Here is a 28000-nt window from a genome sequence, read left to right as displayed (position 1 = left end):
TCAAATGAATAGCTGATTTGCCAGATGATGGTATTTTTCAACCTGAACTGTTTGGTAAATCTTTAAATAGATTAATCTGAAAAAGAAGAATTAAGCACAGTATTTCTTTGCAGCCATTTCGAATCGGACAGTGTAGAACATTTTTGATGTTTTGTCTCCAAGTAATATTTTGAGAGTAAGTTCATTTATACTTTATCAGAACATGAATATCAGTTCTTAGTTTCCAATTGAAACAAACACTTTATTTGACCCCAGAATTCATTCTTTTTGTCCTTGTGGCTTGAAATATGGTTTGAAAAAGGATAGAATAACATTGTTAAAAACACCCCTTTACGTCTAGAAGACTTCAGAATCTCCACAATTCGTGGTTAGAAAAAGATAGAATTTAATTCTACTGTTTTTAAAATTTGTGTTCTGGAAATACAAGCTCAGTTCAAGTTGCACATGTGAATAGCATAACTACTTCGAGTTCCCAGGAACATTGTGCACTGATAAAGCTACTTACGTTCTTAGAAGTGTTTGAATGATTAAGTCTCTTAAGCTTTTGTGTCTACTTAGAATGGCAACAGAGGTTTTGCAGCTGCACAATGCCTGAAACAACATACTCCAGTATTTCTCTATGCACAACTGTACAAAATATCATTTATCATTGTTGTCTATAATAATTAGGAGTTGAATTTAGCTCAAAACAACAACAACAACAAGAGGGCGGGGGGTTGACACTATAAATCTTGATGCTGGATGTTCTTGTGTTCTTTTCTTCATAACATCCAGTGGTACTTATGCAAGATTGAGCCTGCTGGAAATTCTTACGGTTGAAAAAGAGGAAGGAAAAGGAGAGGCAGGCAACTTGATGAGTCAAGTAGATTTCAGAAAAGACCACTATAGGTAAAATTGTTCTGAGCCCAGAACAGAAATAAAGAAAACAAATTGAAAATTAAGAAACTTAAATATAAATGACATCAGGTTATATATCTGTCCCTCCTACTTTTCTTATCAGTTATTGTACTACTGGAAAAATTGGCACTTTCTGAAGGGGCTGAGGGTTATGGGCATATGAATAATCAGGTGAAAGACAATTGCAGCTGACAAGATCAACATCCTGGCATAGAATTGTTCAAGTCTGTAGTTGAAAGCATGAGACATGGGAAAGGTACAACATCTTCCACCACTTCCAAGACTCAAGCCCTCCTTTAAATCTGCTTCTCTGCCTTTGAAAGGAAAAGCTTCTGAATTCCTGAAGTAAGACACATCTTAAACCATATGAACCACTTTCCGTGCTGACAGAATTTAGTTAAAGCTCATTATGTAAAAAGGTGCTATAAGGAAACTTTATAGAGTGAATGCTCTTTATAAACTGGAAGCTAAGGTTCAGCCAGTTTCCATTTAATCCTCCAATATTGCCTGCAGCAGTCAAGTAAATTTCGTAACAGACTCCCTCCCCCCAAATGAAAACCATGTGCCTGCTTCATTTTTTACTCCTTTCCTAGTCCCCCCATTCAAACCTCTCCTCAGTGCTTTAAAGAACCTTGCAAGAATTCATAGAATTACAATAGCAGAGTTAACTCTGGCTGTTACTAATTAGGCTACATTAGCACAAGTACTGTCCTTCCTAAACAAGCTGAATTACAGGCAAATTGTGTGTGTGTGCTATACATGTGTGTATGGCAATGGAAAGTGTTAAAAAGCATGTATGTACATTCTCTATTCATGGAGCTTCAAAAATTACATTAGGATTTTCTTTCTCCATAGTGAAATTAGCTTAAGTAGAGAAGCAAATAGGCACAGCAGTGTGATTTGATAAGCACTCATTTTAGTTAAACTGATCTAGGGCAAGAAAAGTCTTGATTTTGGGCTCTTTCTTATAGAATACTTAAATGCCACCATTTTTAGAAATAATGTATTCATTGCATATTGCCCAAGTTATTTCAGATTTTTTTTTTTCTGTTTTATGTCATTGAAGACTTCTCTAAGATGAATACATTTCTGGAACAACCACAGACTTTCTTCAACCACAGACTTTCTTCATGACCTTATCATGCCAGTGCATAAAACTAACTACCAGCAGGCATTAGCAAGCAGGAGTCATGGAGACGTCTGCCCTTCCTCTAGATCCTCATTCTGTCCCTCAGAGAGTGCCACCACTGGCAGTCAACCTCATAATTTCAGTACTGCAGAACAACACAGACATTTTTTTGACTCCTCAGGTTGCTGAGAGAACAGCTACAATTTTTCTCACAATGATGGCTCTACTAATCCCTTTTCAAGGCTTAAGTGCAACTTTAAAATACATTGTACATAAAACTACATATCTGAAACTTTGCATACAAGTCACAATTAAGTTATAAAAGTCTCAAGAAATTTTTAAGAGCATTCCAGAAACAATTTGTGTCTGCTAGAACCCATTAATCAACAAATATATTTAAACATGATGGAGTTGAACTCTTCCACTCAGATTGCCAACACATCTTGATGAGAAAACACTCATGTTTGTCTTTCATTATGACCAGAGTTTAAAATGAAGCTGTGGCTCTACTAAAAAGTTTAGCTGTGGCCTTCATGCCATGAGGACCAGACCCCTAATGCTATAGCTGCTGTCAGATCTATAGTGAAAGTTACAAGGAAGATTCTTCCATCATCATCAAGTAAAACTAAAAAAAATTCTTACTCTGAGATGTCAGTGCAAAGAAGCAGAAGATAGGATTGTGAAGCATTTAGAGTTTCTCTAGTGATACTCAAAGATTAAGAGAAATGTTAAACATAGAAGATCAAATTCTGAAGCTTCCATTTGGTGTCACAATAAATGGAAGTTAAAGCTAATAGGGATAGAGAATTTGGTTTAAATTTTTGATTGGAACTCTTTTTTAATTAATAAATGTGAATTATGCTATTGAATTTTTGAGATATAGCTGAAGTCCTTTGTTTGTATTCCTTTTCTTCCTTGATAACACTATTAATAGTAATTTTAATTGCTGATTTCTAGAATTCTGTCTTTGCATATGTTAGAGTGTTTTGTTAATCCTTGTGACCATTTTGAGAACAATTTTTAACACATATTTACAAAGTTAAAGGGAGAACTAACAGATCTCTATTGTTATTTGATCACAACCATCAAATTTTAACATATGGTTTTCATGTTCTCAAATTAATTTAAAAATCTTGGCATTAATTAGCAAAAGAAGAAAAATACACTTCTAAAGACCTCTCGCTACTGCACAGTAATATGAGGTTGATAAAATATTGTGTGTTGTCTTTTTTACTATATAAACATCTAATTTCAATAACATTTTTCTGGATCATAATCCACCAAAACCAATACTGTTTTGTAAATCTGAAAAATAAAACTGTACCATTTCTGCTGGTATGAAAAGAAGAAAGCTTTTTTTGCCTTTGGATTGGTTCCTCTTAGAAATGTGCCGTGAGAACAAGAACTGGACTAAGATGAGGTTCTTGAGGGTTTTCTGTGTTCTCTATTTGCAGTCTCAAATAATTCTGTCATTACACATATTTTCTAGGATGAAATAGCTGATTTTAAAGCACTAAAATGTTTTCAAGTATGTTATTTTAATTGGAATTTGAAAGATCACTTGTTTCTGAACTTAATACTAGTTTCAAACTCTGACAGCTTTTTACAAACAGAAAAGTATGAGTACTTCAGGAGAAAGATTCAGGCAGCTAACTTCAATGACAGAATCACGTTAGTCTAACTTCACTAGCCTAGCAGTAGAAAGAAAAACATTCTAAATGCCTGAAGGATGTCTTTAGCCTGTCACTTAGAACTTATACCTAAATAGATGAATGATAATGAACAAAACGTATTTACTACTCCAGTTTTCCAAGAGACAACTATGAATGTCCATCTGGGATTCATCATTAACAGGCTAAAACACATAACTGACTGAACAACAGTAGCCCAGCATGTTTTGGGTTTTGCTCTGACTCCTGTTTGCGTCAGTGGAAGCAGGATCTGTTGTCTTTCGAGCTAATCAACATACAACCCCAGGTTACATTACACAGCTCCTTGTCCAGGTCCCCAGTCACATACTTCTCTTTGTAAAATTATTCCTACTTAATTACAGTGAACCTTTAGGCAGCCACAGGTGCATTTACTTTAGCATTTTAGAGCTTTTGAAGCAAGTCTCCATTTACCATGCTTTGGTCCACATTGTGGAGCTACCTCAGAGAGAGCAGATTGGATTCCTACCTCATTTGCTTTTCTCCCATAATAAACTGCAATCAAAACTAGGCACCTACAATTTAGTAATCAAACACAAAATAAATATAAGCTAAGTATCTTGTAGCTATGTTTGAGTATCAGTTACATACGTGAAACTTTTAAATTTTTTTTTGGGGGGGGGGGGGGGGGTACCATGTTCCTTAAATTGGAAAATTGTCCCAGCTTAGCATGGTTTACCTTCATGAAGTTCAGCAAAGACTTCATTTCCTTGAATATCTGAGCAATTATAATAACAAAAAAGCAAGCGTCAGAGTTATGACAGCTCTGCTGTCTTTGATGTTGTCTTCTTGAGTGATGTGTTTATGCAAGATAAATAGGTAAACTGTCTCCATGAACCCTACTTGAAAAAACTCCAGATTAGTTCTGGAGATGGAGTATCTTTTCACGTATGTGTTGATGGATTAAGGGAGAATGCAGGCAGGCCCTAACTGTCAACTGCCTGTAAGCAAAGAGGTTTGACTAAAGATGGAGCACTTGTCAGTGCTGAAAGGGAAAACTAGATTATACACAGATCTGAGCTGTCCTTTTATACCTTATACACTTACCACTTATTCAGGTCACATTTTCTGCATGCATCACTGCTTTTTCCTTCAACCCAAAGAGTATTGACTCTAAGCCTTTTAATATTTTGTTATTGGTAAAAAGGAAAGAACTGATAAGGAACATCTGTGTCAATGGATATATGGAAGCAGTGACAGTGAATTTCAGCAGTGCTGAGGATTTTATTATATAGTGCAAATTCATTTTGACAGCCTGTCTCACCTCTACTGCTGTAAATCAGAAGGCAAATGACTTATGTACACTGCTCTGAAATTAGCCCAACACCACGTCCCTTCTGTATCTTTCAGTGTCCCATGTACCTTTTATTCTTCTGAAAAATTGTGGAAATATTATTTCCCACATTTTGCAGATGAGGAACTGATGTACAGAGTCCTGAATACATCTCTGTTAAAAATAAGCATTTAAGTCAGATTTTAGAGGTAGCTGCATTCTTATTGTAAGACTACTCCATGGTTAATAGAGTAGAATCATAATCATAGTAATGATAATCATAGTCAAATATCAGAGTCATAATCACTCTCTGGAAGTGTCTTTATCTCTGCTGACTATAATGAGGGCACTTTGGTTACCATCTCGCAACCCTCAGTCAAGGGTCTAATGGTAGCTGAGGCAAATGTGGCTCATAAGGTTAATTTCCAAAATCATCCCACACATGCATGGCAGTGCAAGAAGTCCCATAATGTGAGCTCATTTTTCAATGAGAAATCCTTTCTTTGACTGTCTTTACTAACTCACCAGATCACATATTCCATTGCAGCCTGTATCAGTAGTAAATGTAAATTAATTTTATGTAGCAACTATGTGTGGATCATTTCTGGTTTCCTGTAACTGGAAGATGGGCTGAGTTCAGTGAACAGTAGTCATCTTTCAAAAAGCAGGTTTCAGTCGAATACTGTCAGCTGTAGTATCTTCAGGAGACTAAGGAATACATGAACATAAAGGCAGAACTTTTTAGCTCTTCCAAAAGAATATGTCTTCTGATACAAGATTGAAGTAAAGGTTGGAGAAATGTTGGAATCATTTTTTTCTTTCTGTGTTTATCTTAACTAGTGGTATTGAATGAGTGAGAAAACATTTGCGGGTACACAGATTCAGTTCTGAAGAAAAAAGAAAAGCCTGTCTAACTGAAGCCGATTTGTATCTATTTATGTGGAAATTAAGCTAAAGCTTTTATGGGAATGGATTTCTAGTAGGTCTCTGACATGACCTGATCCTCACAGGAAATACTATGATATTGGGCTTTTACATAATCACTGAAACTAGATACTGGAGGTGGATCTCATCACTGAAAAATCTTTCTGCCTTCTGAAAAGTAACATTTTAATTAGAAGGCTCAAAACATTAAATTTTGATGCATTTGTGTTATACTTAAATTTAACCCAGATTGGATCTAGTCTCACGAAACAGCTGTAAACCTAAAACATTTCCTTTTTTTTAAAATATTTTTTTTATTTTATTAGATGTCACCTCTGTACATTTTGTATAGTTTGATTCCCCTTCATTCTAATTGTCTGCTTAAATAGCACTAGTTAGAATGAAATGTCTTATAGAAAGTGAATATTCAGAGTAGTGCTTATGGCTTGACATGAGAGATTTCTTCTGGCAAATGTTAATCGCTGTGCAACCTGCTTCAAATAAACTCAGATACAGTGAAGTGTTGCAAACTGATGGTGTTATGAAGGCCCTGAAATGGTTCAGTATGTAGACATGTACAAATTGCGTCTCCAGTTACATTGAACATCTGCTTAGATTTAAATATTTGGAAAAAGTACTATTCTGTCATGAGCGATTACTGTCAATTCTGATTTTAATGCTATCAGATCCTTGTATTAACTTATGTAATAGTACATAACAGGTACCACTGTTGAGGTGTAACTTCCAAAATAGGTTAGAACATTTGAAGATACCAATTTACACAGGTGAACTATCTAACGCCTTTGTTCATGCAAACTGGTGTAAGATTTTAAGTGGAAAAATTTGTCCTTAGTATTTCCCTTTTTTTAACCTTCCTTGGTCCCTCATAGCTTCTATAACAACTTGTTTCAGCAACTATGTGCTCTAAACAACTGATCTGTAAAAGGTATGAAGCTGTTTTTCTGGAAAGCATGTGAGAATTTCTGTCTCTATAGAGACACTGTGAACTCTACAGATTTCTGATAACGATTGTGCTGGGAACAGAGATGAAGAAGGCCTGTCATAAGGGACTGATAGGGCTTATATTCAGCATGTAGTTGCCTGAACATGAGTTTTCAGGGATAATGTTCTTGGTAATTCTACATGGAATTGCTGATCTTTGAGTTTGTTGAGGCTTAGCCCTGGTGCCTGCTTTCTGAGGCGTCCTCACTGGGAACCTGACAGAGCAAAACAAAGTTCAGGCTTCTTATATGCCAGGTCTGACCACAAATGTGAACATAATGGGGCAGATCAGTGCAGAAATGCAAATTCAATGCTTTATCGGATTCTCTGTGTTTTTAGCAGTATGTCTAGAACTTTCTAATCTTCTAACATTCCTGTGGCTTAAGGAAATGAACAGTGCTTTCCTAAGATTCGTTTCCATTAAGTAGTTGATGTATATTTTCCAGCCGAATGAGATTTCTTTATGGGAACATCAGTAAAATCTGTAGTATAATAGCCAGTGGCATTATTGCAGGCTATTGTTAACTCTGTACATTAGCACTCAAAACTGTGATATTTCTGTGGTGTTTTATAAATTTAAGTCCAGTATTTTCATTGTTAAGGTTAATGGCATGGGATAATTAACTTCAAAGCAAGAAAGTCTGGAAGCACTGCAAAGTTCATAGGAAGCATTGTGTTTAAAAACCTGTATTGATTTTGCTTACAGTTATGTATAGTAGGCAAATACTAATTGCTTTTTACATTAAATTCTCACAGAGCAACTAAGGCACATTATTGACTAGGTAACTGTGAAATGTAGTATTTTCAAAACTATGGTTTGCTTTTTTTAACAAGGATAGTTTCTGAAAGAAATCAGGTCTTTCATGTGTACACTGATAGCTCTGAAATACCTGCCTGGCTTCAGTTTCTTTTTGCTTTACTGCAACTTGGAGAGAAATTTTATGGTTGGGTAATAAAACTCATGAAATTAAATGTTAATAATGGACAAGTGGATAAAAATTGTTAAGTAGTGAACTGCTAGAAAGTAGTGGAAGCTACTGATACAAAGTGGGAAATTATTTTCCACCTCAGTACGCTTCTCCACGTCTTTCAAGTAGCACTCTTGAATCCCAGTTCCTTGGTGTACACACGGTTAGGAGTTGTCGATCCTAAATTCTTTTGTTACAAAGGCCAGTCTTAATGGGGTAGAGTATAAATCAGGAAAGATCTCCGTGTGCTGGAGTTTCTGTTGATGAAAGTTCCTTTGACTGCCCAGGACATAAAGCACTGAGGAAGGAGAACCCAACACTCAAACTGAACAGCATGTCTACTGTTTACCAGGGTAGTCTGCCTGTGTTTCTCCACAATGCTCCTTTGACTTAAGTCAAAATGCTGTAGTTCAAACCACAGTGACAGTTCCTTTTCTAAAGGGCTACAAAGGTCGGTGCAAGAATATGCAGGAATAAACTGCTTATGAGGAGAGATGCAGTGAATCTCTGCCTGCAGCAGGCTGAGGGTCTGCAGGGAGATGCTCCCATCTAGATGTACTTTACAATACTAAGCAGGTGCCAGTGTTAAGTGGCATTCCTCTGTGGATGAGCAAGTTTTGCAGTCCTGGGAAGGGGTGAGTACTCTGAGCTGACAGACTAGCTCTAACAAAACAATGAATGCTGTATAAATAAACGACAACGTTTACATGGCAGGTGAAAGATGGACGGAGTACTTAAAAGAAGGCTCTTGGGAACTCAGTGTGGCATGCAAGATTGGAAAACCTATACTGATTATGTACTTTGTACTGGGAGAAACAAGTGAGGTCCCCAAGGACCGTCAGAAACTAAGTGATATATTAGCATGAAGGTACAATGCTGTTGTTAATGGTTCCTTTGCTTACTATTAGCTCAGCAGTAAGTCTGTGAATATTTGAGGCTTCCTGACTATTGAGATTTCTTTTCCTTCCATAAATGTATTCTTGCCATAGCATGCATGCCTGTCTGAGAAAACACATGATTTCTATAACAGAATTATTAGAAGCGTTCTTAATATCCAATATTGTCAAAGATTGCACATTTTGATTGCTAGTTGCGACTGTGTGTGACTTAGTCCTATACCACGTGGCAAAAAGGTACTTCTAAAAAATCTCAGTTGTACAAAGGCCCACAGAAACCATCAGAATTTTCTCTTCATCATCGCCAGCTCTGTAGGTGAGTCTGGATATGATCCCTGAATATAATGAATGTATGAAATATCTACAGAACTGATGTGAAAACAGTGGCAGTGGAAAGGTGGTCAGTATTTTCTCGCTACCAGTCTCCCACTTATGGTACACGGTGCTTGAAGGCAGGGTGGTCCTAAGTTAGTACCACTGTAGGAATACAGTTACATCCATCTGCATTTACAAGTCAGTTTCCACAAAGGAAGACATCTGGAAACTTACTTTGTTGTTGTTTAACGTGAGAGATAAGTTGCAATGAAATAAAATAAAATGAAAGCCTTTCACATGACATTCTTGACACCAAAATAATATAACCCTTGTACAATCCAGGGTGCTTACCTTCATTTTTACATTCAATTGCATATTTTAAAATTATTTGTAGTTAGGTTTGTCCATGCTTTTTGATCAGAGAAACTGCAAACATAATATTTAAATGCTGAATATAGTATTTGTAATAATCAAAAGTAGGAAAAATATTATCAAAAACCAGTGGTTTGCAACACCATTGCTAGCAGTACATTACTGGCAATTCTGACTGAAAGAAGCAAAACTGACTGAAATTCTGACGGAAAGAAGCAAAACCAGCTTTCTATTTCAGTCTGTTGCAGTAATAAAATCAATGTTTCTATAGCACCTTCCAGGTGATCAGCGTGGAGTTACCAGTATTATACATGAAAGGTATGCTGCAGCTGAAGGCAGGCTCTTTGATCCCAGAGCCAGTGCTTTGAATACAGGCACACCCCGTCTTGCTATCACGATGAGCCAGGTCTCATATCCAAATAGCTGTACAGCCAACCATCTTTGCTTAAATATTTCTGTGAATTTAGTATTTACACATTCAAACCCACCAAAAATGTGGTTTTACAATCAACATTTCAGTTCTCAGGAAAAAATCCACATCTGAAAAGTATATGTATTTTTTTTAACCAATATGGACAGATTCTCTCCTCTGCCACGTTTCCAGACTGATGGTGCAGGAGGTCATCAGGGAGCTATGCTTGGGCACCTGAGGGAAGGGGCCTGATTTTTGAGCACCCAGAAAGCCCCCTGAAGTCAGGGTCAGGTCTGGAACCTTGAAAATCAGAGAATTTATGCAGTTAATTACAGACTTCTGTCCTTGCACTTTTTAATATTTTGGCCTGAGTTATAAAGCTTTGTTCTCTTAATCTCCTTGCTATTCATTATAAATATTAATTATGCTAATAAACCCTTCTGAAATACTTGCTTCTCCACAAGAGTTAAAAAACTGATTCTTTACTGGAATATGGTCTGCTATTAGAATAAAAGTACCTTCTTTTACTCTCATTACTTTCCAATACATCTGATGAAAACATTTGAGATTTATATAGACGTATTTAGCAGCTGTCTCATATTTACCTAGACTGTGAGGTATAAATTGAATTTAGTACTTTTTCTCAAGAATAAGTATGTGTTTGATGATTAGACAATGGAAAAGGTGTTTCTGCTCTGTCACAAATGGTTTTCATTGTTTAATTTTTTTTGATTATTTAATGTCTCTTTCTTTTGTGCATTATACTGTGGCTGATTTAGCAGTAAGGACTTTTTTATTTTGTAGCAGTAGGTGCTAAGGGAAGAAAAACATTAATATGAGAACTACTCTGAGTATCAGGGTCATATCTTACTTCCATTATTGAATTTGAAAGATTATTTAGGAAATTGAATTACTAAAAACATTAATTGCCTGGTTCATGTTGGCCACAGAAACAATTTGCTGAGTAGATTCTCAGAGCGGAAGAGGGTGAGGCCAGAACTTGAAGAACAGACGTTCCTAGGGTGCCTGAGAGGAGCTCACTGTGGTGGATATATTCATTGCCAGTATTATGAACCACTAAAAGAATCCTGGAAACTCATCCAAGAAAGCTGGTAAAGTTTCATCATCTTTATGCTCACTGCTGAACTGCTTTTAGTCCAATGTGCAGGTTTCATAATTTAAGATTTTTGCTATTTCGGTTAATGGATGACAAGAAGTAGGATTTCCATTGGGATACACAGAGCTTGGAGGAGGAAGAACCTCTGTGGAAGGGGTTGTCTAGAACTGTAATAAAAACAGATTGCTGGTGTAGGAAATTAATGAGTGTGGTTACTCATACAGGAGTTGAGGAAAAGCTGACAAATGAGGGTTCACACTGTTTAAAGACATCTGCTAATGATGTCAGTCATACAAAAGGTGTAAGGGACAAGAATGAAATGTCCAGCACAACTGAAGGAGGGACAACTGAGAAATTCTGGAAAACTAATACAGTGTCAAACTTAAGAGTTAAATAAAAAATGACATGGCCAACTCCCTGCTTCCCCAAATGCATACAAAACCTATACATATCTGTATACCAACATGAGATGTGTAAAAGAAAAAATAGGTGACTTGAAATTCTTGGCAAAGAAGGAGGATCTTGACATAGTAACCATTACAGAAGAATGTTGGAATGACAAAAATCAATAGGAGAGTGTAATACCTGGCTATAAACTGAACAGGAAGGACAGATTAGGTCATAGAGCTGGGGGAGCAGTATTAGGGCTATACTGTTGAGCCTTCTGATCAGGAAACGGATATTGAGTCCAAAACGTTGAAGGAGATCAAAGAATCAACGAAGCCTAATGAGGTAGTAATAATGGGTGACTTCAACTACCTTCAGCTGGTCAAATGTCACAGTGGGATAGAGCGTAAGGGAAGCAATTTCTCATCACTCTGAGTGACTGCCTTTTTGAAACATTTAGTTCTAGAGCACGCAAACAGAATGGCAATTCTCGACTTAAGTGACCTACAGGAATGCAGGTAAGAAGCTTTGAAGTCCTGTATCAGAGCAGGCCTTTTGGGTTTAAAGTCATGGCCACTGTAAAACTTAAATTCAATACTGAAGAGCCAATAGCTAGCCAATAGTTTATAGAACCACTATTAGACTGGAGAAATGTAAAAACTCTTTGGGCAAAAGATACTAAACAAAAAGTAAGGTAATTAAATCCTAAGAATCAACAGGGAATCCAGTTGAGGTGTTCTGTAGTAGAACAAGAGACACAGCAGGCAAGTAGAAAAGCAAGAAGTATTTGAATGTGGTTATGTGGATCAGGACTTTTTTGAACCAAAGATATATTCTTCAGACATCAAAACCCCATCCCTAGGAATGTCAATAAAAAGTAATTTTGTCTACAGCATGTGTGTAAAAAGCTGTGAAGCTGTGGCATAAGAAGGACTTTGTCAAAGCCATCACCTCACACCCACAAAGAAAAGAAAAAGTTCACCAGAGCAAACAATCTGTAAGACACAGGCCTAGCAGAAAGCAGAAATGGAGCATAAGGACATTCCAGTGAACTGTGGTTTTCTTTTGTTGTATTCATTTAGTATCACAGATGTAGTGCTAATACTCACAGCATTTAGTGTGTCAGAATAAGTGACTGGGAGTAAAGAGGTAAATTAAGCAACGAGAAACAAAAACCCCCAGATTTCACTCATTCAATAATTTGTAAAGAACATTACTTTTGTTTAAATTATGTACTGTTCCAGCGTGAAATGGTGAAATACTTCAAATATGAGAGGTGGGTGCAGGTAAAGTGGAGATAGATGTGATTCACTAAAACAATACTTACATGGCTCATACAGTAGAGAGATGATATTACCTTCTCCGGGTGAGCCCTATATGTTAGAAGCTGTGTTTGGAAAGAATAATAGTAAAGTTATTAGTGATAAAAGACAACTTTCATTAGCAACAGGAATTGAAAATACTGGGACTATTGCATTGAAAAAGAGGAGGGGGAACATGCTGATATGCAAAACATTCTGCTGTGTAACACCGTTCTAGAAATACGAGACCAAGCAGAACCAGGCATCAGATAGGGATACATTTAATATCCTTTGCAAATATCAAATGAGTTAACATCTTTTTATTTGGAAAGAGGTGCTTTTAGGATGTGGGATGCAATTCCAATATGGCATTGTGTTCACAACACACACTGTTACTTCTTTAGGGGGTGATTATGGCCATAGCTCTATGTTCAGCATGTACAGGAAAAACAGTATTATTATTTTCTTGTGGTTTGGAGGCACAAGTAGTAATTATATTACCAACAGGCAGCTATCTTGTGGCTACAAAAATATGGAGAAAATGGTTACATCATTTCCTTTGTGGCCCTGAAAATCCTTTTCACTAAACTCTAGATGAAACTGAGAGAGTGGTGTCAGTACAAATGCATATTTTGAATGCATGGCTCTACATTAAATAGAACTTTTTAAACTTGTGGGGGCGGGGGAAGGGGGGAGGGAGGAGGGGGGGCCTGACAGCATGTTTGATATGTTTCTGATTCTGATTCCAGCATCTCCTTCGATTAGGATTTGGAAGCTGATTGTATCTTAGGTAGGACCTAGAACTGATTTGAAACCTTGATGGCAGTTCAAAGAGAAACTGCATTGTCATGGGTGATTGGTTACGTGCATAATCAGTTACATTACAGTTGAAATGAACCTTATGGTCATTGCAGAATTTGCCAGATGTTTAATAGGTGGACAAACACCCCATTATCCATGTGAAAAAAGGCAGAAACAATGTTTCTGATTCTCCTGCCCGCCATTTGTGCTGCTGCAGCAATAATACAGTTAAGTATTTTACTTCCATAGCATGTAAGAACCATTCATTTTTGAGGGATGTGAGCAAAATTAATGCTAATTAATAATAATATTCATGATTAATTTCTGTTTCACAGCTTTTGGTACTTTGCTATATAATCTTTTTATCGAAAGAACCCTTTTGTGTATGTATTGTTATTGTATTTATCAATTAAGGGACCTATCACCAGACATTAGATATTCTTACAAGTTATGCAGTGTCCAAGAAAAAACAGATTCCTTTAAATCATCCTGAAGCCATATCCTGCATGGTGATAGTTTTTCTAGCTGTTTTTTAGATAGGTAAATAGGTACTCACACATAAGTCCTAAAGAAAGCCACCATACGCGTTAATAGTCTGTATGTCTTACTACCTTAAAGAACAGTACAGTTGTAGAAAAATGAGAGTTTCACCTTTTTCCTTGAAGGATCTGCGAAAGTTGAAAAATTGTCTTGCACCACTGCATGTACCGTATGATCTTGTAAAGAATGAGTCTTAACTCCCAAACAGTCAAAGATAAAACCCCTGTTTGTAGCTAGATTTTCAGCCTTGCAAGTCTTTTAGATGAAGATGAAATTTAAAATTGTTTCTGCAGCCATATTGTATTTTTATATCATAATTATATTTCTTTTGAAGTTAATTTTATTCTCATTTTCTTCTTTGTATGTTACTTAGCTTTTAAGTGAGACTCAAAAGAGACTCAAATACTGAAAGAAAAATTACAGTATTCAACTGAACATGCCCACTGGTAATATAAATATTAATGCAGAAAAGTAGTGTCAGTTGAATAATTGTTTTGAACAAGGTGAGAATACAAGAAATAACTAGAGTTAATATTTGATCCTCCTTGTGAAAGCAGATGGCTAAGGGCTTTTAACGCTGCCTGTTATAAAAATTTTAACCACTTTTTAACTTGCAGTTATTAACAAGGTTAGGGAAAAGAGCAAAATTAATCATTGAAGTTATTATATCTCAATTTCTGTAAGCTTCATAGCAGCTGATGTAAGTATCCTCCATAGTTTTTCTCGTGACAAGCTAAGAGGGAATGATGAAAGAACTGAGAATATATATGATGAAATATAGTAAATTACCCTTGGTTTGCATGACACAAGTAAAACGTTAAGATCTTTGCTTTAAAGATTCTAGGTGGACTTCCTTGCATTTGGGAAAATAATAATAAAGTAATTTTTTAATTAAATTATTTTATTCTCTGTGGTTAGAAGACATAATCATATGAATTGTTCTATTTGCTGTAGTTTGAATAAAGTCGTGTAGTAACCTATACTGGCTAAATAAATGTAAAATATAGTGACTTCTGTTGTTTTTATCCATCAACAAACAGTATTTTGGTTTTGTAACATGGGCAAATCTGATACTGTCTGCATATAAAATAAATAATCCCAAAGTAGAATTAGCAACTAATGATAGAGGATTACATATATTCTGCATTGTATAGATGATATCTATGTAGTTTTTCAAATCCAGTCTGCAAGAAAACACAAAATTTTTTTTAAAAAGTTTATGTAGCAAAAGTTGATGCAGGAATCATTATAGCAGATGGCACAAATCAGAGCAACCCTGTCTTCTATTTACTTCAGTAGAATGCAGAGATTTTTTTACTGTTTCATGTTGTGTAATTTCTTCTTTCTTGCAAATAGGAGAGACTTTTCCTTTACAGTTCTAAGTGTCAGGAGGAAAGACGTAAACATGTATGAACAGGACAAAAAAAATCCTACTTGAACATGTCACAAATAACAGCAGGACACTGCTAGTACTGTTATTGAGATAAGATTACAAAATGGTGATATCAGGTTTTCATTTCATTAACCAGTAGACAGACAAGAGAGGTTCCTTCTTTAATCAACAAGATGACTGTATTTGGAATAAAATGAAATGTCATGAAAAGGTTATTACTGAAAGACAGAAGACTGCTTCTGATTTCCTTACAATGATCTCATTACAATCGGTGTAAAATGCCACCCAAACATTAATTTGATTCACAAAATCTCAAATGGTAACAGATAATATAATAATAGAGTATTTCTAGCCTGGAAAGTAAGCCATATGGAAAAAAGAATTAAAAAATGAATCTACTGATGGCCGTCATCTTTTACATGATTCTCTTGATTCATCAGTTCCTTATGCTGAGCTAAGGTGAATACAAAGGGCATAGTGGACTCTACCACATCAGAAGGATTATGACCATTTGAGTGGTACAAGACAATGGAAGAGAAGGCCTTCAAGTTTTGTCTCTTATTTTGTCCTCAGACTTTCCTTGTCTTTGATGATAATGAACCTGAACATTGCATTCTTCCAAAGGCTAGGATGCAGTAATCTTATATGTTTCCTTCACCGTTTTTAGAATGCACGTGAGGAGGAGTCAGTGAAGTTGTTTTTTCAATTTCTTTTTTGGGAATCCTAATAATGGAACACGTGAAACAGGAAATGACACAGTTCTTTCAAACAGTGTTGCTGATGTGGGGGAAAAAAACGGTCTTTGGCCAGATTCATTGCTTGGGGGCTGCTTTCTTTAAAAGAAAAGATGGAACTGAGTATACCAATATAGGCTTAATAACTGTAGAAAATAAGAGTAATAAGAGTAATGGTAATTGCGGTGTTTTCAAGAAAATAATGTGTTTGAGAGGGAAAATCTACACCGTAGTTATCATGAAAACAGAAAGGAAGCTTGACTGCATCTTAAGCAATTCTTTTAAAAGGGAATAAATGGTAGATTGGTGATACTCAAAGATACTGCAGGTTTTTCTTAGTTCATTCTGTAAAGAAAAGGGAGATGGAATTGGAGTCTAACAAAAGGAAATCTTTTAAAAGTAATGTAAGTCTGCCTTATTAGAATAAGAATTTAGAGACCCAGAACACAGGAAGGCATGAATTTTGTGGAGCCCTGAGTAGCTGCTAGAGAATCTGTATGTTTTTCTTTAAACAAATGGTGCCACTTTTAGGTACAGCCCTTCATTTGCCATCTAAAGAGGTACTTATGCACTTGAGTGTGCTGTTGATTTCAAGTTCAAATAAGCATGTTTTCTTTCGTTCAGGTCTCAAATAATCATTTAAATGCATAAAGAATGCCAATGTAAGTTACAGAGAAAGGAGGCCAAACTTTCAATACTGTTTGATTAAGGGAATAACTGGAAAGATTCTAAAAATGAGTAAAACAAGCAATTATATTTTCCAATTCTATCATTTGGAAAAAAATTCTGGATGTCTCACTTGAACGTCTACCAAAATTGGCCTTAACCTTCTGAAAGAGAAATAGAACTAATGATTTGGTACAGCGCCAAACAATTAGACCAGTGAACAGACATTCTTCCACCAGCATCTATTATCAGAAATATCTGGATTTCTAAATGTCAGCTAAATAGGCTCACCCCACAAGCTAAGAGAAAGCTGACCTGACCTTTTGACACCACCTGTTCAGGAATGGGAATTTCTTAAGCATCCTATTCTACACAGATAAAAGGTTCACAAAGTTTGACCTGGAAAGAATGGTTAAAGGAATTAGTTTTGTTTAGTCTAGAAAAGAGCAGACTGAGGGAGGATGTGATTACAATCTTCCAGTATGTAAAAGAATGTTATAAAGAGGCTAGTGATTGGTTTTCTGTGTCCAGTTGGGGAAAAGACAAGAATAAAGATGTATAATACAGAGCAAAGATACTTAGATTATGTATTAGGAGAAAAATTTCTAATAATAAAAGTAGAGAATATGGTGCAGACTGCATAAGAAAATTGTCATCTCATTAACTGGAAATTTTCAAGAATAATTAGACCTACACCTGTCATTAATAGTCAAGGTTGCTAGTGTTGTTTGTGATGCAAGGTGAATAGGTAGATGTATTACATGATCACTTAAGAGTCTTAGCCCATCTTTGCTTTTCTATAGCTGATACATTTGGCAAGGCACTCTAGACTTGTTACACTGGAAATAAAAATAATTGGTTAATGGGAGGCTTTTTATTTGTAGAGCATACTTCAATAACAAAATAAATAATTTTTAAGAATTCTGATTATGTCATTAAGATAACAGTGTTAGAAGGATGGCAGAATAATAGGTAAGGAAATGATAAAGATTACTTATTGGCTTTGGTGCAGAATTCTATTAACAATAGCAGTGAGTTTGCTCTTATGAATTTCTTTTTCTCTATTATTTGAGAATTTTGGTATCGTACATTGTTTTCTGCTTGATGTTAGTAACAAGGAACTGGAAATTGTGATGAATATCATCCCATACAGATATACACAAGGCTCTCAAGGCATGGCATACCCACTCGAAAGAACAGAAATAACATCAAAATTATGTCATCTTTCCTGAATGTTTGTAGGAGCTACTAAGACAGCGTTTCACAGTGTGATCCATCACGAGCTCAAAAGCAACTGAGTAACAATGAAAAGAAAACCCTAGAGAGCATAAATTATGTATAGGCCTTCAATACATACTGCAGATTAAAAGTGAAAGTGGGTGAAGGTTTTAATTCTCATTCCATGTTGGTACCAGTTGTCTTTTGGTGGTTGAAAGCATGACATGCTTGCAGCTCAGTTTCTTATATTTGATGTTGGATATTAGAGCTTAAAGATACGTTAGACATCTAAAGTCTTACTGAAGCATTTATTTAGGTGCATAAATAGAGAGTAGTGTCAAACATCAGGGCTTTCATTTTGCAGATTAAGCAAATTACTTGAATTGTAGCTCCCTGTATTTTCAGATTTTCTGTGAAAGAACATGATAGTATTTATCTCTTTTTTTTCCTCTTGAGTTTAGGAACTGATTATATTATTTTATTACATACGTGGTTTGGGTTTTGTTTTTTTTTTTCTAGGTGCTGCACAATGGACTTGTGATGGAAATGAATCATCCCACAGCTGGGAAGATAGCTGTTCCAGGTTAGATGTTTAATTCTTTTTTCTAAATGGAGCTTGAAATTAAATGCTACATGACATCCTGAGTAGTTCTGGAACTGAGCTGAGGACATGACACATCTTCACATTTCACTCAAATGAACAAAAGTTTAGCCAGGAAGACATTTGTGCTCATATTCATTCCAGTAGCAGAAAAATGGGTTAAAATGTGTGTCAGAATAGCTTCTGGTTTTCATCGGTCAGTTGTCATAAAGCATGAACATGGATTTGATAATATTTGCAAACTCCCACTGCTAGAAATATTACTGCTAAATCATCTACATAAATATGTGAATCTGTTTTTGATTTAGGTCTATTTTGCAAGTTACACAGGCTTCTTTTAGGGACATTTCTGTTATTAAAAAAAAAAAGAAAGAGGAGGGAAGTTCGTACTGAAGGCTTCATCACACCATTTCTTTTAATGAGATTAGACGTGAAGCTCTGCAATAATGAAGTCTTAGATAGCTATTTTGGATTTCCAAAGAATATAGAAGTAATAAACTAGTCTCTTCTCTTTTAATCTCTAAGTGCATCAGGACGTGGAGCTGGTGTAGCTTTACTTCCATTGGAGTTAGTTATGGAATGGGGTTATGTTCGTCCAGAGCCATTATGAACATTCTCATTCACATCCTTGCAGTTGGCTCTGTTTTGACAACTGAGCCTTATCTGATAATCTACTAGCTATTGGGTCAACTTTTTTTGCTTCTCTATGTTTTTTTCTCTCCCAAGCCACATTGAGAATTGTTTCCTCCTTCATTCAAAGCACCATGTAATTTTTATTTTTATAACATATTCTCCTTACATTGTGATTTTCTGTGCCAAATTCCACCCTCTGACACAGCATCCAGTTGTCATCAATTTCAGTTGACTTGAGCACATGTAGTGGTAAGAAGAATTTGACCCATAAAATTTATCTTAATTTGCACATCCTGGAATCACACTGGGATGCAGAAAGAATTATTTGAAAGAAATCAGTCCTGTATTAGATCATATTTTCTGCATGAATAGAGGGGGTGTTTTGTGTCTGTATGTGTATGCTTCATATTTGTTCTTTATCACAGTTTGCATTCCACATTTGGTCCCACTCTGCTTGGATGTTTGGTTGATTGTATTCAAAAATGCTTCTCTAATTTAGATACCCGTATCTGGAAATAGTAATCCTTTTGTTTTAGTCTCTAACAGAAAAGTAATCCTGGTTTATTTATCCAAAATGAAAAGACTAATAAGGGTTTTGATTTCATTCTTTTTAAAGAAGTGGGCAGAAAAGCCTTGCAGATGGTAGAGAAAGTACGTAAGGTTTTCATGTTGCATACAATGTATAATCTATCTTAGAGAAAGCAAATACTCCTTAAGGGGATAGGTTAAACTGCAAGAAGAGGAAGGAGATGAAAGGAATGTTCTAATGTCTGTCAGCAGCGATAGAATGTATTGGCAAGAGAGTGAGTTTTTACCTAGGTAGTAAGCCATAGTATTTCCCAAATCCTTAGTTATTTTTTATTTTATTAAACCAGTGACACTGCACTAAACTAAAATAAATCATCTTAATCTCTAACGGTTTGCCATTTAGATGGGCTTCTATGAGGAGTTTCTTGTATTGAAGCAGATGGCTGAAATGATTATTGGATATTTGAGCAGGAAAAGGAGAATTCCTTCCTTTCCTGGCACGGGAGGATAAGGAGGGGAGAGGCAGGGGAGGGAAGAGTGAAGGACACTCATTCAGTGTGAGTAGAATGGACCTATTGATATCACTGGAAAGAGTGTACATTACTTTGTCCCAAAATTAAAGTGCATAGTGAGTTTTGCCACTGTTGATGGTAGGTAATGGAAGTACCCTGGAATCGTCCTGGTCAATGATATACCTGAAGAGTACAGGGAAGAGTGTGCAGAGAAGACCCCAGTAGATAAACTGCTTCTCAATGACTATTTAAATAGTAACAACTTTTTTTTCAATGTGATTATATTTTAATATATTATATTTGGTAGAGAACAACTGTACTAAGCTCTCAGTTTCTGGCTCAGGGTTGCTTATTAAGCAAGATTAAGATATTAATGTGAATGTTGAAACTGAATAGACTGAAAATGTCTCCCCTTAAAGACACTGGGGAGACTGATCCCAAAATAAAAATGGGTGACTGTTATTTCTTAACCATATAAGCCAGATTTTAATGTGTATTTCAGTAACTGAATTGGACATCACACTTGAGGCTCTTGACAGAGGTCAGACTTGTGCTGGCAAGTAAAGTTGTGAGTCCAGTGACATACACTTATTCAGTGAGAGTATGCTGGCAGATTTCAGCTCTGAGTATCACAATTGGCCTCTGTGTCTAACATACTGGTTTAGAGTAGTCCTTCTCCAGGGGTCTCCCCACTATGAGAGTGGGTTCTAATCTGTATATGAATCCTCACTTGTAGATCTCGCATCTTGAAATTCTGAGGGATTTTGCCATTGGCTTTAATGTAGGCTACATTTTTAACGTTGGACTTGGTGATTCATACTCCTCCTTTACTTAATTATCTTTTGATATGGTTATTGAATTGGGTTCTTTCCACAGCTAGTCAATGCTTTCCCCCTTGCCTTTTTTTATAATTCCAAGCCTGAGATATACTGTGTGCTGATAAGCACATCATAAGGTACTGGTGAAACTGGAGTGGGAGAAGTCGCATTATAAAAAACACATTTCTATTCACTTTTCTTTTCAAAATCTGTATTGAGGGTAGGAGAGATACAGACCCTGTATTTTATATCTCTTGCTTCAAGTATTCACTGAAAAATGTCCTTGCACATATACACTGCTGTTACTGTTAGCAAGCAAGATAGCTTAGATTCAAGAATGGATGTGAAAAAGGGATTTCATCATGTCTGACTAACAGTGACTGTATAAAAGACTGTAAGATCATTTTAAAGAAAAATGTGGTTCTGTGATAGTTGAGTGATTTCATTAGGATAATGTTTCACATATGCCGTTCAGTATATTCATGTCATGAAATTATTCTAGAGCTGACTTATTGTACACATATACATGTACGTGTACATATACATATACTTGACATATTATATATAGAAGGTGCAACGCTGTGAGAGAGCCTCACTTGAGTCCCAAAGGCCTGGCACTGTACTGCACTCATTTTTTGCAGGACTGGTTCATCTGATTGCAGGGCTGTACTGATGAATCTGTTCTGGCTTTATAGCTGAAGTCAGCTTAATCATCTTTAGTTCAGGGCAGGGCTCCAAAGAGGACAAGGAGCTGGAGCATCTCAGCTGGAGAGGCTGAGGAAGAGGGGCTGGTACAGCCTGGGGAAAAGGCAGCCTCAGGGGGGCCTGGCAGCAGCCCCTCAGCACCTACAGGGAGGTTATCAACGTAAAGAGCCAGGCTCTTCACAGCAATGCATGGTGGGAGGATGAGAGACAAGAGAGATTCAGACTCAATATCAGGAAAGTCTTTTTTGTCATGATGACAGCCAGGCAGTGGAGCAGGTTGACCAGAGAGGTTGTGCAGGCTCTGTTCTTGGAGGTTTTCAAGAAACAACTAGATAAAGCCATGAGCATTCTGGTGTGACCTCAGACCTGACCTTGATTTGAGCAAGAGCTTGGACTGGAGACCTCCTGAAGTCCTTTCCAACTTGGATTATGTTCTTATTCTGTGACTAACCTCAGTATCTCCTCACTCAGCTCTGTTGTACTTAGCCCTTTCCATAGAGATCTGGAGGAGAAATTATATAGTTTAATAAAATGGGAAATGTAGAACACAGAAAGTACTTTTGAGGGCCAAAAATGATAGGGGAGAGATGTTTTATAGAGTGCCAGATTGCAGATGATGCTGGATGGCACAGAGACAATACAGTTAAGTGAAAGGACAAAATTTCAAGAAGCTTTAGCGTCTGGGTTAGTCTTGAAATGCTTTGCCAAAGAGTAATGGACTTTTCCAAAGAGCGGTAGCATGTGGGTTTCTGGGAGCCACTGAGTAATTTATTCTGAGTTGCAATGTGGAGCATAATGGATACCAACCCATACTGATTATGTAGAAAAAGCTAATGGATGCAATGCAGTCTTGCCCAAACCTTTTCCATTATCATCTATTTTATATAGTTTAGGAAACTCAGATAATAATATTCCCAACTTCTGCATTATCTAGTGTCTAATATTGACTTTTAAAAGCTGCCAGTAGTTTTTTATAGTCAAAAGAATGTTTGTGATATGATTTTTTTTAAAAGGAAAAACCACAATGCATTCAGCTGTCCCTAACAAACCAACCTTTGTAGAATTTATTAACTAGCAGGAGCCTCTGTGAAATAAACCTCATTTCTGACCCCTTCTAAGCCTTAGCGAATTGGGGATTTGGATATAAGCCTACACTTCGGAATCATCTCTCATCAAACAGGAAACAATATAACTGTGGAAATCATGTAAAACACCTCTTCCAGACAAAACAACTATCCTTAGTTTTGATAATGTTTACATTGTATGTTCTCCTCATCCCCATTTCCTGAGTTGATAAACACTATTTCTCTCCTTCGGCCGATGATCTGCATCAAGTATGTCTTTATTGCTCAGAAAGGCCAATTTCATACCTGGCTTCGTGATTTCCTTCTGTGCTATTGAGATAATGTGTTTGGGGGACTGCTCCAAGCTCAGTTAGGAAAGGCAGTAAAGGATTCCTCCTTGGCATAGACTTCTTGGACTGAATTCAGGCAATCTATGTTAATTAATCAACCCACTCAGGAGAAATGTCCCTTTTTCCGGTCTTCTCCTGTCACTGTGCATTACAAATATACTATTGAAACAGGAAAGACATTTTTTTTCAGAGATAGGCTTTTCCTGTCGTATGATTCATTAAATGGTGTCATGGTTCCATGGAGACTAATTGCCATCAATCTCCTAGAAGAATGGTTTTAAGGAACAAGACAAAGAGACAAGAGATTTAATAGGACTTCCTTACTGTGCCACAGATTTCTTCCTTAACCTTGGACAAATCACTCTCTGTGTCTCACTTTACTAATCGTTTGCAGTTTTTCATGTCTTAGTTAATAGTTGAAAAATACTTTGATTTCTAAGGGAAGGAAGTTCTTAGAAAAACTCTATGTATTGTTTTTAATAAGTATTCCTATTTATTAGGTATGTATGTATTTATGCTTATTTTCTCCATGTATGGGGAAGACCAGTTATAGTTGTGGTAATAACAGTGGGGTATCTTTGTGTTTGATCAGTACATTTCAATACAGGGAGCAGATATGGCTGTTAGTGATACATGCTATCTTTTTTTGATCATTTAATGTAAGTCTGGTGGGGGAAGCTTCAGTAGGACTAGATATATGGCAGAGAAAAGTGACTTCTGCTTGGGGGAAGTTTGCAGGAAATTAAGGAAGTCTGTACTCCAATCCATCGTTTCCTGCAGCTAGGAGATCCCACAATATAGGAACAACAACAACATAAAAATTCCCCCAAATTTTTTTTTTTTTTGCAAAAACCTCTGCTTGAACTTCTGAGCCTGTCTGCTTCTCATCAGGCAGTTTTTTCATATGCATGTGTGTGCGCGTGTGTGCATGCATGCATGTGCATAACTGATGTTGATTGAAAAATTTTAATTTCACTTCACTATTTATGGTACATTGGAGACAAACAGCTTCACCGGCATTACCGTTACCTCATTCGCCTTTTTTAGTCATCAGGGCTGACTGTTTATGTCTTTTACATTCACAGAGCTGATTTCAATTTTGAGGAATTCAGGACCATTACAGGAACTCAGCAGAAATGATGTATGACAGCTCGCTTAGCTATCCTCAAAATACTTTAAAAAATCTTAAAAAATATATAAACAATATATTTGTACTGATTGCAAAAGCAGAAAAGAGATGGTGGGAATGGCAAGGAATATGTTATAAGCTTCAGGATTATATAGAAAAGTCTAGTCTGTTTTTAATGAATGATACTTTAATTTGGAATCTTTTAAGATTTCTTTTAAAGTAAAACATAAACAACAAACCTTTTCATATTTTTGCTCCTCTGTCATATGTTTCCAGAGTATTTCTCTACTGTATATTTTAAAATTTGCTATACATCCCAGAATGGTTTTAGTGCCACAGTTGATACTTGTAAAGTTAATGTCTTAAGGAAGAAAAGCCAGCTTTCTCTTACCTAGTTCTGGGACTTCAGTTGTGGGGGGAAATTAAGAAATAGTGGAAGTCTTTTCTGTGAGGCTCAGAGTAACTGAGTAACAGTACCGATTGGGACCAACAGCGCTGTGTCTTACTCACGCGGTGGCTCTCCAGGACTGTTGTTCAGGGTGCCTGAGCTGGCCTATCCTCTCTGCAGACCCTAGGTTTTTCTGTCTTTCTTTAAATTGTGGCAATCAGAGTTGTTTTTCTTGCATCACGTGTTTCTTTCGAGGACCCGACACTGCCATATCCGCAGGGGAAATAAAAATTTTTCAGTGGACAAGTGGGGACATTTTCCTACTCTGTACATAATAAGTCAAGTAAAATGATGGTTGGAGTTTTGCTGGATGTTGATTGGTAATTATACTTCTACTTACTGGAGAATATTTTCTTTATTATTTTCCTCCATATGTTCTAAAATATACTAGAATTTCCTTTAAACTGGACATAATAGTTTCTTATGGAGAGTAAACTAAACAGTATCACCTTGCTGTTATGCAGAGAAAAAAAAAGTTGAAGTATTAACTGAATAGCCAAATAAACTCACTAATTTCCCACCAATGGTGACAGTCCTAGAATTCAGCTTTGTTTATTTTTTTTTTTTTGTTCTGTTTAAATGTGTTTCCCACTTCTTTCTTTGTAAAGTTACTTAGAAAGTACTTTCTTAACCCTCAATCTGTAACAAGCACAGCCAGGTGCTCACACAGTTCAGGGTGTGTGATTGTAAAGATATATCTGCATGCCTCGGGTGTGTTGTAAAACAGCCAAATTACTTCAACACCCATAAATTGTAAGTATATCTTTATGATCTTTAATAATTGTTGGATAAGAAAAGGAATCTACTGTTAGCTAAAAAAGTTTGGTTTCATTAAATGTAAAAATATGTTTTAAACATTTAGACAATTTTACTTAATCCCTAGGATACTGAGTATACTAATCCTCATTTGTGTTTCCACCATGTCATCTTGACCCAAGCCCTGCCTCCCTGAGAATGGAAAGAATGATTGGACTTAAACTGTTTTCTGTGAACCTAGACTGAACAATTTTATGGTCAGCAGTGGCCATTAGATCATGTAGTTTGCCACCTTACACCATTGGCCATAGAATTTCATCGTTTTACTCCTTTCACATGTGTTTGACTACAGTTTGTCTTATTCAGAAGTCCTCAAGAGATGGAAAATTCATCAATTATCTGCCTCTTTCTTTAAATGCCTGATCAGATTAATTGCTAAAAAACCCATGCCATGATTCTAATTCAATGTTACCTAGTTTTATAGAGCAACAATATTTTTTTCCTGTCTTTCATGACCTTTAACTATTTTTTTCTCTCCATGAAAGTACTTACATGACAGAAGTCACATCTAGATGACTGTTTGACAAACTATGTAGGGTAATTTGCCCAGGTCTTTTCAGGTCCATTGTGTATGCAAAGTGCAGCAGCTTTGTAACTCTGTCGTTTTTTATTGCAGTCTGTGTACTGCATATTTACAGGAAAAAATTGCAGTTGTATAGAGTGCATCACAAACCTCCTGCCTGACTCTGGGCAAGTCCCTTAGCCCATGAAGTTACATTTCTCACTTCTTCATCCAAAAAATTGAGATGAAGGAACTCACAAGTAACTACAGAGCATAAATATGCACATTTTTTCCAAATTATAATAATGATAATACGTGAAATTTGATGCTATGCTTTCTCTGTAATTTATGGAAGAAGGGATTGGGTAGAAATGAGGGGCAAAATAAGGCTTATAGAGTTAACTTTACTGTTTAGGTGATTAAGAGCCTACCACCAGTATATAATGTACCTGTTGTGGGTTAGTAAATTCACATATATTTAATTTTTTTATTTGTAACTCCTGAAGTTGGGCATATTTGAGTTCTTAGTCACTGCAAACTTGCAATTATTTTTGCTCCTTTTCCTTCTGTTTCCCACAACTCCTTGTAGTAACGTCCCACCCAGAAGTTCATCCCATGTTGCATCAAAATCTCTTTTTTAAAAGACCAATGTCTAACTTATAGATATGAGGTGTCTGCCCATGCAGTAAAAATTACATTGATCTATTTAGCTGTCATGCTGCATTTCAAGCTCATGTCTAATTTGCTTGCCAATTTAATCCTGAAGACTGTGTCAGCATGACTATTTCCAGATATGTACTTCCATTTAAGTGCCTGCGTTTCAGGTTATTTTTCTTCAGACGCCTTTTTTTCCCCTAATATGAATAGAAAAGAGAGTAATATGCTTGATGCTTCTTAACTCTGTAGATCCCTTTATGTAGTCAATGAAGACACATTTTGATTGGGTAAATTTGAATCCAACAACCTTTTCACCTATTCTGAAACTTGTGTGTGCTATTAGTGTTGATACATTCACCAGCAGATCTTCCTTGCATAAAAGCCCTGCTTCAAAAGAAGCATGGTGATTTGGACATCAGTTTTGAATATTCCAAATGGTGCCTTACTAATTTGGGATATCAAAAATAAAGCATTGCTGCCACCTCTTTTCCCCCCTGCTGTTTGGCTAACTATTCTGGAGCTCTTCTGGGGTTCTGGGAGGGTGGGAAATTCCCAAGAGTTTTTCCAAATGCTTTATGACTAATGTGAATTTTTTTTCCAGATTTTTATTTAGCTGATATTATTCACCAAATTTGGTCCAAACTTGAAACTATTGTTTTTGCTAAACGTAAACTTTTTTTTTTCCAAATAAAACTAGCTTGTCCATCCTATCATTGTGTGCAAAAGCTTTAAACCAAGACAGAACAGATATGAACTAGCTTAATCCAAGGTCTATTGAAAACATTAGGCATTGGGTCAAGACCTGATTAGAAAAATCTTCCTGACACAGTCTGTTAAGGTACGGAACAGAGTCCCTTAAGAAGGCACAGAATCCCTGTTTCTTTGGCTGTCTGAAACTACACTGAACATAGCAGTAAATAAAAACAGTTCACCCATATAAAAAGCAGATAATTGTTCTATTAAAGGGGATTGATAACTTAATGAATTTCAAAATTTCATGTCAACTCATTGCTTTAAATTAAAGTTGTTTAGAGATTGTGCCTGTGGCAAGCCAATAAAAAATTTATATTGATTAGTGTGTAAGTAGAGTGTTCCTCATGGGTTTTGAACTGGATGCAGAGATGAAATGAGGCAGAGTCTTGCAGATTAGAACAAGCTTTTTAATATTCTTTGCAAACTGTTT

The 28000-nt window shown here is 36.3% G+C and overlaps 1 protein-coding gene across 13 annotated transcripts in view; it reads left to right on the top strand.

Moving 5' to 3' along the window:
• SUGCT (succinyl-CoA:glutarate-CoA transferase) overlaps positions 1-28000 on the top strand; it is a 339720-nt gene that overhangs the window by 263375 nt on the left and 48345 nt on the right. For 12 of the 13 annotated variants that reach the window (XM_069812412.1, XM_069812467.1, XM_069812380.1 and 9 more), the window contains one exon: positions 18574-18637. The exons of the other annotated variant lie outside the window; for it this stretch is intronic. In XM_069812412.1, the coding sequence (XP_069668513.1) occupies positions 18574-18637 (64 nt within the window). The remainder of the gene's footprint in view (positions 1-18573; positions 18638-28000) is intronic. 13 annotated transcript variants of the gene reach the window in all.

Source organism: Haliaeetus albicilla, chromosome 2, assembly GCF_947461875.1.
Source record: "Haliaeetus albicilla chromosome 2, bHalAlb1.1, whole genome shotgun sequence".
NCBI lineage: Eukaryota > Metazoa > Chordata > Aves > Accipitriformes > Accipitridae > Haliaeetus > Haliaeetus albicilla.
Note: the sequence above shows the minus strand (reverse complement) of the source record. Positions and strands in the feature narration are given on the sequence as shown.